General features: G+C 48.6%; 1 protein-coding gene across 5 annotated transcripts in view; it reads right to left on the minus strand.

Annotated features, from left to right (window-relative positions):
- DPF3 (double PHD fingers 3) overlaps positions 1–15,438 on the minus strand; it is a 291,918-nt gene that overhangs the window by 128,490 nt on the left and 147,990 nt on the right. For all 5 annotated transcript variants that reach the window (XR_008699677.1, XR_008699675.1, XR_008699676.1 and 2 more), the window contains exon 4: positions 6,485–6,612. Coding sequence is in view for 2 of the 5 variants with exons in the window: in XM_055538553.1 (XP_055394528.1) it covers positions 6,485–6,612 (128 nt within the window). In the remaining 3 variants the exon portion in view is untranslated. The remainder of the gene's footprint in view (positions 1–6,484; positions 6,613–15,438) is intronic.

Below are 15,438 nucleotides of genomic sequence, written 5' to 3' on the forward strand. Positions count from 1 at the left end.
CCTGTCCATCACCAACTCCTGGAGCTTGCTCAAACTCATGTCCATTGAGTTGGTAATGCCATCCAACCATCTCATCCTCTGTCCTCTCCTTCTCCTCCTGCCTTCAATCTTTCCCAGCATCAGGGTCTTTTCCAAAGCTTACTTTTATGTAATTTTCCTTTTGTCCCTCAAGGGCCACCTCAAAGATACGAAAATACACCTCTCCTTTCCCTGACATTCTGGAATGCTGCCTAGTTTGATGAAAACAAGTAACTTCCTATCCATCTGACCAGAATTTGACATGCATGTGTTATTCCTCATCTCCCATTGTTATTTCTTTTAAGAGAAATGGATTGTAATAGAGCTTCAATTTAATTCTCTCTCTCCAACAGCCCTGCAAGTCATACTGCAGCAGAGAAGCCAACTTCCATCTTACAGGTAAACAAACTGAGGCTGAAAACAGTTTCGACTGCTCAAGATTATGTAGCAGAATCCACAACCAAAGCAAGGTCAGGTTCATCAGCTCAGTGTTTCCATTTCTCTCCTAGCTCTTGTGTCTGAGAATTCCAAGGCATACTATGATACTTCTTAGAGGACCAGAGCACCTCCCTCACTTGGTGGGAGGCAAGAAAATGGAAACCTGTATCTCCAGGTTTAAGGGAGGGATAAGAGACTATGGCAGAGGACCAGCCTCCCCTCCCCCAGGGTAGAAGTGGGATAAGGGGAAGGGGAGCCCATGGATTCCATGTCAGGGGTCCTAGGAGCTTCTTTGTAAGCTGATTGTGTGACCCTGGGAGAGTCATCATTGCTTCATGCCTCAGTTTCCCCAGTTACAAAATAGGAACTCATTCATTCAGTCAATCAACAAACATTTATCTAGGGCTGACTGCATGATAGGAGCTGTCCTAGATCAGCCACAGTGTGGCTACAGACCTGGCCCCAGTGGACTCTCCAGCCTAATGCAGGGAAAACAGATTCAAACAGCATACATAACCATATAATTATAACTGCTATGAAAACAGCGGCAAACAAGTTCAAGGCGCTGTGAGAGGCTGTTAGAAAGAAACTTTACCTTATCTGAGGTCAGGTAGGGCTCACCTGGGGAAGTGAACAAAGGGTGTTGAGACGTAAAGGATGAACAGGGACTAACCTTGGGAACAAGGACTGAGGGGAGAAGAGGAGGGAAAGTATTCCAGGCAGAGGCATCAGCACGAGCAAACACCCAGAAGCAGGGAGGTGAGCACAGCTTGTCCAGGGAGCACGAGGAGGCCAGTGTGGCCAGCGCTCAGCAGCTCGGGGAGACTGGCAGAAGACGATGCTGGAAAGGTGGGCGGCGCCAAGGTATACAGGACACCAGCATCCACCCATCCTGTGGGGATGGTGCGACAATCACACAAGCTATGAAAAGGCTTAGAAGGCAGCATGCACGGTACTGATTTCTAGTGTCACCCTCACTGTTCAGGTGGCCTCCTGGGCCATGCCCTTGGCTTGCCCTCAATGCAGGAAGCCCAGGGGTGAGTTTCCAGTGACCTTCTCCCACTGCCTTCTTGTCAGAGCGTTCCATTCCCATCACTGTGGTCAGGATATTGTTAATTAACCAAATTCTCCCAAAGAACGCAAAACAGGTATAGTAAATCCTTCTCTGGCTTCTCTACCAGGTTCATATGGGAAACCATCAGCTGAGAGCACTGAGGCTCTCTGAGCCAACCTTAGACACCTACAGAGCGGCAGCAGCAGCAACTGGACACAATCTGTGGCCCGCGGCTCGGGGATGCTGGTCTCGGCCCAGCGCAAGCAGCCCAGCCTCTCTGCGCCTTGGCTTCCTGAACCATCAGGGGGAAGACCGGTGGGACAGTGACAAGTCAGGTGCTCTGCAGCCTTCAGTGAAAAGATGTGGCATAAATACAAGATGTGCTCTTGCTGTTTGTAGAGCCACCTTGCAAACTTTCTGGGTGTTGAAAGTCATTTAATCATGGTAAGTTCTGAGTGTCTTGACTTTAAAGGTCATTGCCTCTGGCATCTCAGTGCAATTCTGACTCCATTCGAATTTGTTTTATTATGAAGGCGTTTATTACCCACCATATAGACTCTGCGTTAGAAGGCAAAAGCTGGGGAGGGCCGTTGCACTTGTCCCCAGACACACTGCACAGTCTCAACGTCTGGGAGGAAACTGACTTCTCCCTCCCTCTTCCCATCAGCCTCCCTGCATCTCTAGAATCTCTGGTCTGAGCTTCGGGCCTCACATGTGACAGCGGCGTTTCCCATGCTTCTGCATTTCCTGCAACATGGCCCTGACACCAGAAAGCACAGAAGGAGCCAGGAGCTCCTCACAAACAGAACTCGTATTCAGAGCTCAGGAAGCAGAGGGGCATCCTGTACCAGGAGAGCAGGGCAGTTGTGTCCAGCTAGGGATGCAGCTCACCCCCCCGTGACATACCTACATTCCCTGGCCAAGGGTATTACTTGGAAAACAAACACATTTTCAAATAACTTTTCTCCCTGAGACTCTAAACAATGTTTACAGTGATGGTAATGATCATTTGTGATTGTGCTTTTTGGCTTTTTTTAAAAAGGAGGAATTTTTTTTTTTTTTTTTGCATTTCAAAGGAATTCTTCTTTAAAGACTCCAGTATCACTGGTTGGAACAGTGCAAAATTCTCCTAGCTGATTCCCCTCCTTCCACTGCAGGCCCTGCATCCAGTCTCCTTTCCACACAGCAGCCAGACAGGTCTTCAGGAAACACAAATTCACTGCCCTGGTTAAAACCCCTCGAACGGATTGCTTTTTCATGTCCCATGAAATCATGAGTCTCTTCCAGGTCTGGCCCTGCCCGCCTCTCCAATCCCATCCTGGGCCCTCCCCTCCCTGGCACGCTGCACCAGCCTCTGTTCTTTCAATGCAATGAGCTCAGATCTATCATGAGAACTTCAAGAGCACCATTCCTCCTCCCAGAAAGCCCTTCCACAGGTCCCTCGCTTTGCTGACACCTCCTCCTCCCACAGGACTGGGGGAGAGCCCTTGTCTGCCTTAGGACACCACCTAGAATCTGTCCCTCCTTTAGACGGAGCCTTGGCGCTCTGTTCTTTTCATGACGCTTATCCTGAAAGGCAGCTGTTTGACTCGTTTACTTGCTTTCCATCTATACGTCACACTAGAACACAAGCACAAGAGGTGGGGACAGGTCTCTCCTTGGTTTCCCTGTTTGCCCAGAACCCAGCACAATGCCTGCTCAGAGGAGGCCCTCAATAAATTTTGGTGGAATGAATGAATGAAAGGAAAATGAACAAAAAGGTTCCTTTGCCACATGCATACTTTATTTTAACAATCAAAGTCAATAAAAACATGTACACTCATCTGGCTTTTGGTCCTGGTTTTGGCTTCTAGCACAGCGGATGGCAGCCCCATACTCTGCACACAGTAGGCTTTCAGTTTACATCAGGGATGAGGGCGATGGTGATGATTCAACAATGACAAGCTGCACACTGGCCTGATGCTGCCCGAGAAGGACTCAAACTCATCTCCAGCCCAAAAAAGAAGGGGCTGCCTATCACTGGAGCAACAGGACTTCTGGGCAATGGCTCTGTCCCTTCACTGACTTGGTCAAATTACACTAACTGTGCAAAAATACTCTTAACCGGCGTTACAGATGGACAGACGGTGACTTCAAAGACCTAAAAGTCCAAAAAATGGGGTATAATACATGAAGAGTAAAAAAAGCAGAGGAAGAAAAAGAAAATACTAGGTGCTCTAAATGCCAGGGGTAAAAAGAGAACTAGGGGGTGGGTGTGATCAAGAAAGGCTTCACGGGGAAGGTGCTATTGGGGCCGAGCCTAATAGATGGGAGGAATTTGTACACGTGGCGATGGAAGAAAAGGCTCGCCAGATAAAGGGCACAGCATGACCAGAGGCACCGAGGGAAGAAGGCTGGAGAACAGAAGGAGTAAAGGAATCGTGGGAAATAAGCCTGAAAACTAGGTTAGGAGCCAAGAGAGGAGGCCCAAGAAGATCACACTCATCATTTTGCATTTATTTAGCAGGAAACAAAAGCGTGTTAGGCCGAGTTTTTTAAACAAGGGTGTGGTACAAGCAGAGTTGCATTTGGGGATGAAAGGTCAGCTATTAAAGCAGGACATGGAGAGGGGATGGACGGGGGATGGCAACTCACAGGAATCTGTTCACTCGTGCATCCACGCAATGAATATTTATTGTGCGTCTACTGCAGTCCATGGGGTCACAGAGAGTCAGACATGACTGAGCGGCTGAACTGAACGGAATTGAACTACTATGCGCCAGACACTGTTTAGGCTTTGAGATACAAAAGAGGTGCAAACAAGATAGACAAGAGATTTCTGCCCTCGAAGAGTTTACATTCTGCTGGAAACAAAAACAGAAAACAAACAATAGGATAATGAATTAGTAAATTGTAAGTTATGTTAGATGATAAACCCTTTGGGGGAAAAGAAAAGGAAAGCAGAGTAAGAGAATGGGGACTGCTGGGGGCTGGGGAGGACACACGATGTGGTATTACATTCAGCAGTCAGGGGAAGCTTCACAGAGCAGAAGAGACAGGGGCTGAACTTGAAGAAGGTGAGGGTGAGAGCCGAGCAGACGTCTGGGGAGGGGACTTTGCAGGCAAAGGAAGCAGCTAGAGCACGGCCAGAGGTGCAGCGTGCCTGGTGTAAGAGTGAGTAGCGCAAAACTAATACAATTATGTAAAGTTTAAAAATAAAATAAACTTAAAAAAAAAAAAAAGAGTGAGTAGCGAAAGATTGGGGTGCCTGGAGCCCAGTGAGCCTGCACGAGGAAGCAGCTAGTCAGAGGGAGGGGACAGGACATGACTTTTACTCGGGAGAACAGGGTCCAGTGCAGGGCTCTGCACACAGGGAAGGCCCCCGTCAGTCATCAGCAGGGGACACTCAGAAACCAACAGCAACAGTTCAGATGGGAGATGCGAGAGCCTGGACCAGGGTAGCAGCAGAACATATGGGGAGAAGAGCTACACTCTGGACTTGCGTTAAGGGAGCAGTGGACAGGACACCTGATGCACGCATACTGGGTATGGGAGAAAGACAGGGCTGAAGATGACTCCAAGGTGTGTCAGACAAATAAAGGTTTGCATCAATAAGGATCTTTAGTAGGTCTGTAACTCTGAGAAGCCATGCTGTGACGACCAAACAGAAGAGACTCGACCATCCAGTATTCTTGCCTGGAGAATTCAACGGACAGAGGAGCCTGGTGATTAATTGCTCAGGCTCTAGATAGAACAGAGCCTGTTCTCTTTTGGGGCTTCCCAGGTGGCGCTAGTGGTAAAGAACCGGTCTGCCACTGCAGAAGACTTAAGACACGGATTTGATTCCTGAGGCTGGAAGATCCCCTGGAGAAGGAAATGGCAGTTCACTCCAGTATTCTTGCCTGGAGAATCCCATGGACAGACGAGCCTGGCAGGCCACAGTCCATGGGGTCTGCAAAGAGTCGGACACAACTGAAGCGACTTAGCACATATTTATCTGAAGGCAGGAATTGCAGAGGAGGCCACGTTCATGGACTCATTCAATGCCTTTATTGCAACCTAACTCTGCTGGACTCATGCAAGGCCCCAAGGGTACAATGGTGAACACGAAGGCCCAGTCCCCAATTGGACAGAATCCGCATGCTGGCGGTCCTTACAAAGCAAACCAAACATGTAACTGGTAGTCATTTAATTACCATGCTAATAAATTAATACATAAATATTAAATTGAATGCAAAATTAATAATAAAGATGTAATTTTATAGCCATATACATGTACAACATAAAATATAAAATTTTAATGCAAAGTATAAACGTGATTTAATTTTAATAATCTCATTATGCTTAATTATTAAACACTGGTATTTCATATTTGTATTAATATTATTACAATTTGCTGTGCCAACAATGGAGACTCAAGAAACATAAAGAAGAAACAGAGTGCACCATTATAAGGCTGCCTGGTGACCCTGCCTGGTGACAGCCTTAGCTGGGTTGTGCACAGAGGGTGGTGGACACACGAGGACAGGAGCCACCAACCCTGCCAGGCAGGGGGTGGCGTGACTTCTACACTGGCCTTGAAGGAGGAGTGGCGGGCCGGGGAAGGACAAGGAGGCCAGTGAACTAGAGCGGAGGAGGATGGGGCGTGAGGCAGGGGTTTCGGGGGAGCTCCCTGGGAGGCTGGCTGCCGTCCACCCAAGTTTTCTGCTGCTGGCGCCCTGCCAGGGAGAGGACTCGGTCAGTCTTCTTCACCACTGTGTCCCCAGGGCATAGCACAGTGCCTGGCACACACAGGCTCCCAAACTCCATTTTGAGTGGATGAACGGGGAGACAGAGGCCAGCTTCCCAGCCACGGTGCCTCGGAGCAGTGGAGACGCAGTCCTGGCCCTGGAGAGGAGGCCCCAACTTGGGACTGCAGTTCTGGAGGCAGGGCAGTGATGCTCGGGGTCACCCCCTTCCCAGCTGGCCCCCACTACCCCACAAGCACAGAAATACCTGTATTTCCTGGATGTTCTCCTCCTCCCTGGCGTCCACCTTCTTCTCCACCCCCTCACCGCGGAGCAGGGCTTCCAGGGTGGTGCTTTCTGAGGTGAACCCATCCTTCTTCAGGGGCAGCTCCACTTCTGAAAAATAGAAAAGCAGCGTCAGCCCACTCAGGACAGGAGGGACAGGAGGGGGGCAAGCAGGAGCCGCAGCATCTGAGAAGGACTTGAGGCATCCTGCGTGCTCTCCTCCTGGTCGAACACAAACACTGAAGTTGGGTCCGGCTTTTCCATCTCCAGTTCCCAGTCTCCTAGCCAGAGCCCAGCCCTGCCTGCTCCCTCAGAGACAGCGGAGGCTGGGTAGGAGGGGCACCTGATGGACACAGGGTCAGACGGGCAGTGTCTCTGTCCTGCTTCCGCCACTCTCTGACCCTGTGACTTTGGGCAAGGCTCTCAAGGACCACCCCCAGCCCTTTTTTGCACACCTACAAAGTGAGGTTGACAATGCCCAGCCCCCCCACCAGGCCATTTTGTGGAGCATAAATGTGTTCCTTCACACTGAAGCACTTTGAAAACTCTAAAGCGGTGCACCAATGTTGGCCTCAAGCCTTATTATCCTCTCCCTCCATGCCAACTCTCATCTGTCAACTCCATGACCTCCCCGCGGCCATGCTGGCTGCCCAGCTCCAGTCTGCTCCGTGAAAAGCTATTTCAACCTCAGAGAGGCTGTTCTAATCAACTCACCGGGGAAGTAAAGGCCTCTGAAGCCCAGGGAAGAAACAGAATGAAAGAGCGGATGCCTAACAGGCCCCCAATCAGCAGCCAGGAGCTGCAGTGCCTGCAAGTCGGGCCGTGTGTTCTGAAGACATCAGAGTTTGATTGGCTTCCTGGGGCTGGAGGTCATGGGGTCACCTGAGCAGTGGCAACCAGAGCCAGCCCTGCCCATGAGAGAAACCAGAGAGAGACACTGAACCCCCTTTCTCGAGAAGTCCTCCCATCTCCTACCCAGAGGATGGGTGGAGGTCTTCTGGTCAGTTTTGTTGTCGTTGTTGTTTCATTAAAAACAGAAACCTCAGGAACAGGTGATCGCACTCAGATTAACTACAAAATATCCTTCCAACCCTCTCTTTGGACCCTGTACCTCATACCCCCAGACCCTGCAATTAGACGCATGGTCCCAACCTTCTATCAGGAAAGATGGTGCAAGACCACAAGGGTGAGGTGCCCCAGCAAATGGCCGGGGGAACGAATGGCCCATCTGTATGAAGTCCAGTGTGGGGACTATTCACAGAAAAGCAGACAGGAACAAGGGGACAGGAATGGGGAAGCACCCAGGGGAGTTAACAGTAGGGAGTTATGAGCATTGCTATTCCTGGAGAGACAGAGAGAGCATGTTTGCAAGACCTGGAGAGAGCCTGGGCAAGCTCTCATGTAGGAGTTCTGTGAGCCTGTGGGCCAGAGAACCCAGGCACACACGCCCAACCGCTCTCTCCTTCCCTGGTCTTCCTGCTCCGTCCTTCCATTGGCCAACCTCAACCGGAAGCCAGAGGTCAAGGGAACTTCACTGAGAAAGCCACTGAGGTCAACTTCCGGGGGCACAGGTCAGTGCAAAGAAGGACAAAAAGCAGATCTGGGGGAGCAAATGGAAAGAGTCAACACAACCAAGCCATGTTCCACTGGGCTTTGTATGGGTGTGCTCAGTCACTCAGCCATGTCCAACTCTCTGTGACCCCGATGGACTGTAACCCGCCAGGCTCCTCTGTCCATGGGGATTCTCCAGGCAAGAATACTGGAGTGGGTTGCCATGCCCTCCTCCAGGGGATCTTCCCAACCCAGGGATGGAACCCACGTCTCCCGAACTGCAGGCAGATTCTGTACCATCTGAGCCACCAGGGAAGCCCTCGGGCTTTATTCTCCCTCAAATGAAACCCCACGTACCCCTTCTGTCTCTTCCACTAGAACCAGATGCAGGCTGACCAGCCTACAAGGAAGGGCACTCGGCAGCCCATCAAAACTGAAGAAACTCACACGCACGTGTGATCAGACCCCAGGAGATGATGATGGGAAGGAGAAACAGTATCTAACATTCTGGAAAGGTAAGGTCTTTGGAATTTTTCTTACCAAAAAAGGCAAGCAGAGGGTTCACTTCTATCAAGAAGCACTACCGCCAAGCCAACCGCCCCTGAAACTCATTCACCCATCTATTCATTCTGCAAACATTTACTGAGCACCTGCTATGTGAGAACCACTGTGCTAGAACAGGTACACAGGCGATGAGCCAAATAATGACCAATCCAGCTTTTACATGGTTTAATCTAAAAGGACAGACATTAAGTGCTAAACGAAGTGAAGTGAAGTAGCTTAGTCGTGTCTGACCCTTTGCAACCGCATGGACTGTAGCCTACCAGGCTCCTCGGTCTATGGGATTTTCCAGGCAAGAGTACTGGAGTGGGTTGCCATTTCCTTCTCCAGGGATTCTTTCCGACCCAGGGATCGAACCCAGGTCTCCTGCATTGTAGGCAGATGCGTTACCGTCTGAGCTACCAGGAAAGTACAAAATAAATGTGCAAAGTGTCATGAGTGCTATGGAGGAAAACAACACGGTGAACTGTGAAGGAAGAATATGGTGCTGGGGGCCGTGGAGGGTGGGGTATCTATTTAAGATCAAGGCTTCAGGGAAGGACTGTGTGATGAAGTTACGTCTCAGTGTCAGAAAAATAGCCAACCGTCTGCCTTGATGAGTTCAAAGTGTGCAGCTCTAGAGCCTGCTCCAGTGATACATTAGTCTTTCTCCCAAGTCTTCCAAATGTCTAATCTCAAACGATTAAAATGTGTTGCCTCATGCCCTGTCCTCAGCCAAAAGAGAACAGCTGTTCACCATCCTTCAAACTTATAAGAATCATATATATATATATTTATATATATATGAAGTCCATATTTTAGTATCCCCCTCAGCCTTCTCAACACTAAATAAATTCTATTTCCAGAACCGCACAGTATTTTACAGTTGAGAAGGCCTTACAGATCATCTGCTTTAATTATCTCATTTTATAAACGAGTCACCCGAGGCTCAGAAAAGTTAAGTAACTTCACCAGGAGCCACTCAGCAGGACAAGAATGCAGCCAAATGATCTTTCCTAGACGCAGTAAAGATGGTGATGAGAGCCCCACTCATTGTATTAGCAGTAGTTTGCAGTCTCAGCCCCAACAAGCACTGATGTGTTTGTGCACACGCAGAATGCCCGGTGGTTGCGGTTTAGTCGCTAAGTCGTGTCCGACTCTTGCGACCCCATGGACTGTAGCCTGCCGGGCTCCTCTGTCCGTGGGATTCTCCAGGCAAGAATACTCGAGTGGGTTGCCATTTCCTTCTCCAGGGGATCTTCCTGACCCAGGGATTGAACCAGGGGCTCCTGCATTGCAGGCAGACTCTTTACCGACTGAACTACAAGGGAAGATAAACACAATCTACATGTGGCAGAATGCCTGGTAGGTAGTAAACACTCATACTGTGTCAGCTATTACTGCCGTGTATCACTTAATCCCCACCACCCGAGAGGTGAGTACAGTTATCATCCCATTTCAAGATAAGGATGCTGCAGCTTAGGGAGACTTAGAACTTGCCCAGTATCAGAAAGCTGGTCAGGGGCAAAATCCCGCCTTATCCCCAGTCTGCCTCAGAACCCATTCTTCTAATTGCTAGTCTGTATGAACTTCACCTTGCCTCTATCTGGTCCTTCCATGAAAAGTCTTTTTCCAAACCTTCGTGCATGTTCACTGCATTCCTAGACCCTCTCCACAGTTTTCATATTTCAAGATAAAAGGCAGACCTTTGCTGAGGCCGAGGGCAGGTCTGTGTCAAGGTCTTTGACTGTATTCTATGTGAACATCTCTATGGGGTGTTCACTCAGCACAACAGTACTGAACTCACAGAATTCTCCATCGCTAGGAAATTTTCTCTTCCTCCTCCCCCTGCTCCTTCTTCCTCCCCCGCTATTCCTCCATCCTGCTTTCTGATCATTCAATCCACCCTCTTGGTCTTCTGGTCCTGGCCCTCCGAGATGGGCACAAGGTCAGAAGCAAGAGGGAGAAGAGAAGCAAAATGGGAAGAGTTGAATGGGCTCTCCTACATTTGAAGAGCTAGAAGCATCCCCCCAACAGCATCCAGAGTCCAATCACTTCATGAGAAATGTGGGGCCCAGAAAGACATAGAGACTTTCCCAGGGTCACAGAGAAATTTTCCAAAGTATTTAATCGGCTCATAGATGTTCTGCTCTCAGAAACCCCTGATGTCAATCCCTGGCCCTGTCATGTTTTAGCCAAAGGACCACAGGCTGGTTACTTCAACCTCTAAGTCTCTGTCTCCTTATATGTTAAATGGGAATTATCGTAGTATCTATTTCATAGTGTTAGCATGAGAATTAAATGTGGTAATATACCCCATAAAGAAACTCTGAAAAGATCCCCACAAAAACTAGTGTGTGAAACAGTGGGGAAAAGAGGCTATCAATTTTTTTCCTCACCCTTTTTCCTATTTAAAACTTAAGATTCAAAATTAGATCATATATGTAAAGAGCCCGGGTGTTCTAAGTGTCTTACAAATGCTATTTGTTATTATCATTGAAGTTTGAATGATTCTGACTTAATGGCACAGTAACACTGTCAAACAGAAATATAATGCAAGCCATTCATGTAATTTTAAATTTTCTAGTAGCCACATTTATAAAAGCAAAGAGCAACAGGTACAATTAGTCTTAACATACATTTTATCTAACCCAATATATCCAAAACATTATCACTTCAACATGTAATCCATATTTTATATTACCATGATATTTTACATTATTTCATTCACATTAAATCTTGGAAATCTAGTGTGCATTTTACAGTTTCAGCACAACTCAATGCAGATTAGCCACGTTTCAAGTGTCCCATGGCCACACGTGACTGGTGGTTACCCTATGAAACACTACAGGTGTATAGCATTAAAAGCAACATTTGCTAAAATTTTGCTTCTCAAAACCGGGAGGACATTTTAAATACAGTTCTTAGCGTTGTCTACCTGATACCCATCTGAGAGCCATTCCCAAACAGCATTCTAGCTGACCCCTGGCAAACCTGGTTTCAAAGCACTATGGGTAAGGCCTGCAAGGTCAGAGTGACAGGCTAGACGGTGCCCTCCCCATAAGGTAGCAGAGGGTACACTCCCTGCCTCTGGACCACAGGAGGTCCCAGCATGAAGGCAAAATAAAGTAACAGGTCCAAGCTCTTGCACAATGCATGTCCTAGACACGCTCCCTACGCAGCCCGTAGGGACATCATTGATTCAGTTTTATTCTAATATGGTTCATCTGGATATAGGGTTTAATAATTTTTTAAAAGCGTATTCATTTTGATCCTCAAGCAAATTTGGGGACCACATAACCTGACAGGAGCCATCAAACACCTAACATTAAAAGAAAATGGTCTAAAACACACACACATAATTCATCTTTAAATTAGCCTGATTTTATACACATGGACATAAACCCACGGATCGTTACTCTCTGCAGAGCGGCAGCAGCTGTCACCCAAGCCAGCCGCCTCTCCGGGCCCCCATAGGCAGCTTTGCCTCCACTTCTAATTGGGAACAGAGATACTCCTTGGGTGACTTCCAGCACGATCCATCACACCAGAGACAGCTTCTGTGCAAACCGAAGCAAATCGGTTTCCAAATAAGAAAAAACCTCTTAGACAAACAAGGATTGAAGCATAGAAGTCTTTTTAAAAAAGAAAAAGAAAGAAAAGCACAAATAAAAGCAAAACAAAACAAAAAAAATCACCAGTGAAGAGCAATGACTTCTCTCCAGGGCTGTGGACGGAGCAGCCATCCTCTCGGGTAAAGATCAAAGCCACAGACTTTTGACATAGGTGCCCCAAGCCTGCCACCCAACGCACCAAATGCAAGGCTTCCACTGAGCTGTTGGAGCCACTGAGCTCATTAACAGGATGCAGGCAAGACGAACCCAAAAGTGCAACATGGGAGCACGGTGAGTAATTAAATCCCAGGTCATTTAAAAATGCTAACGCTCGGATGTCACGGACTCATGGAGCCTCTGACTCCTCGTGCATTTTTTTTTTGGCTCGGAATGGAGGACTGGGAACCTGCAAGTCATATATGGATTATAATAAAATATGCCATATAAAAAACAGATTAAGACAGTTCTTCTTTGGGGAAATATACAAAGAGGGGAGCTGTCTGTTAGCTGTCGAGTTTGCAAGAGATACCATCTTTGGGGAGGCTGTGCTCTGCCGACAGACAGGCTGCCCCAAGGGAAATCGTGGTGAAACACCCCGACAAGCCACATCCATCCGTCCATCCATCACGGGCTCTCTCTGACGCAGGAGCCTGGAGATAGAGCCATGGTGCAAAGGAGGGAGAAATCCCACAGACAATGGCAGACAGTCCTCCTGCTGCATCATGAGTGCTCAGATTTTTTTTTCCCCACCTGACTCTAGTTTCTTTAAAAAATACAAACGTGCAGTCTTCTATTCTGGTTGCTTATTATTTTGAGGAGTTAAGCTCATCACATTTCCTTGGATTTATACAAGGAACAAAATGCTTAAGAATCATTATTTCATTTATGCCCACCAGACTCTCAGGCTCACGGGGAAGGAGGAGGAGGGGATTGCTATCACTCACCCCACGGGGGAGGAGACTGGAAGGGACTGAAGCCCTGATTTCCTGAGATGGTGGCGGGCCCCCGGAGTCCATCTGCTCATTCCTTAGGGGTGCCATTTTCTTGGCTGCATTTGACTCCCTGCTTTGTGATTCATAAAGCTCAAAATAGATGAGGTTCACAATGAGGACCCATCACCCAGGCTGCACCCTGCAGGTCCTTGTTACCACTTGTTTTAGAAGCCCAGGATATCCACACCACAGGAGGACTGATCATGCCCCCCAGAAGGCCTGTGGCCCCCACCCTCTGCTCTGCCAACCCCCTCACCCCTTGCCAACATGCAAGGATGAGCCCCTGGAAGCAGGACCCAGAGGTTGGCACCACAGATAAGCAATCTCCCACCTCTGAGACACAGGAAAACACCCACACTGCTGAAGGAAGCTCACCACTCTGCTGGTTAGTGGACCAACCAAGTTGATAGAACTTAGCGGGAAGGTGCAGAGAAGGCAATGGCACCCCACTCCAGTGCTCTTGCCTGGAAAATCCCACGGACAGAGGAGCCTGGTGGGCTGCAGTCCATGGGGTCGCTGAGTCGGGCACGACTGAGCGACTTCACTTTCAATTTTCATTTTCATGCATTGGAGAAGGCAATGGCACCCCACTCCAGTGCTCTTGCCTGGACAATCCCATGGACAGAGGAGCTTGGCGGGCTGCAGTCCATGGGGTCGCTGAGTCGGGCACGACTGAGCAACTTCACTTTCACCTTTCACTTTCATGCATTGGAGAAGGAAATGGCTACCCACTCCAGTATTCTTGGCCTGGAGAATCCCAGGGACGGGGAGCCTGATGGGCTGCCATATATGGGGTCGCATAGAGTCGGACACAACTGAAGTGACTTAGCAGCAGCAGCGGGAAGGTGAGGGGGGGAAGGACAGCGGGACTGGATGGAGTGATGAAATGGTTCAAGGGAATACGGATCACTGGAAGGTGCAAGAATACCGATCACTGTCTGGGGTGAAATCTCGTACCCTCACAGCACACTTGGCCTTGGTCTCCTCATCTGCAGAACACAGTCCACTTCCCAGTGTTGTTATGGGGCCAGATGAGATCACAGACATAGAGGGGCTGCACAGGGAGATGCTCGGTTCATGAGAGCCCCTCTTTTTCACCTCCTAAAGTCTCCCTCTCCTTGCACTTCTAAGCAAAACTCCCCTTCTAATACACTCAGACCATCAGATGTGGTGAGACACAGCTCCCCCATCCTGGACATGGGCCCGGGGGAGTGGAAGCAAAGAAGCCAAGTATGGAGCAGAAGACAGAGGAGGCTGAGGGTGGGACTCGGCTCGGAGCTGAGATGCTGCTCCAATTTGGGGGATGGGGGTGCAAAAGGGGGATGCATCCAGAAGATTTGGAGGTCATAGCAGAACCACATGGAAGAGCCCATGCTTTATTCTTTCACTTGACAAGTAATTATTGAGCATTTACTGTATACCAGGCTCTGTTCTAAGTGCTGAGGACACAGCTATGAACAAGAGACAGAAATTCTTGCCCTTGTAGAAGTTATATTCTAGTGGCATAGAAACAAGACAGAAAATAAACAAGCAAGACCCATAGAATGGCAGATAGTAATCATCGTTTTGGAGATAAACAAAGAGGGGGTGGGGGGACAGCGATAGGGGAATCTGGAACATCAGGAGTGATGGGAGGGTGGGTCCACATGTAAAATATCATGTATGAAATGAGTTGCCAGTCCAGGTTCGATGCACGATACTGGATGCTTGGGGCTGGTGCACTGGGACGACCCAGAGGGATGGAATGGGGAGGGAGGAGGGAGGAGGGTTCAGGATGGGGAACACATGTATACCTGTGGCGGATTCATTTTGATATTTGGCAAAACTAATACAGTTATGTAAAGTTTAAAAATAAAATAAAATTAAAAAAAAAAAAAAAACATTGAATCATCCCAAAAAAAAATAAATAAATAAAATAAATATGGTCTGGAAAGCACTAACCTGAGGAGCAGGGAGGGGGCCACACTGCTCATCGGGAAACGATGTTCTAGGCAAAGGAGCTAGCACATAAAGGCTCTGAAGCTGGGGTCTGTCTGCCCAGAGCACAGTGAGCCGGGGGGGAAAGCAAGAGCCCAGTTCAGAGAGTGCTGGGGCCTTGAAGGGCTGTGTAGGCCTCTGCAAGAATGCTTACTCCCTTGGACTGCAAGGGGATCAAACCAATCAATCCTAAAGGAAATCAACCCTGACTATTCATTGGAAGGACTGACGCTGAAGCGCCAGTATTTTGGCCACCTGATGCG

The sequence above is a fragment of the Bubalus kerabau genome, chromosome 10, assembly GCF_029407905.1.
Source record: "Bubalus kerabau isolate K-KA32 ecotype Philippines breed swamp buffalo chromosome 10, PCC_UOA_SB_1v2, whole genome shotgun sequence".
Taxonomy (NCBI): Eukaryota; Metazoa; Chordata; class Mammalia; order Artiodactyla; family Bovidae; genus Bubalus; species Bubalus kerabau.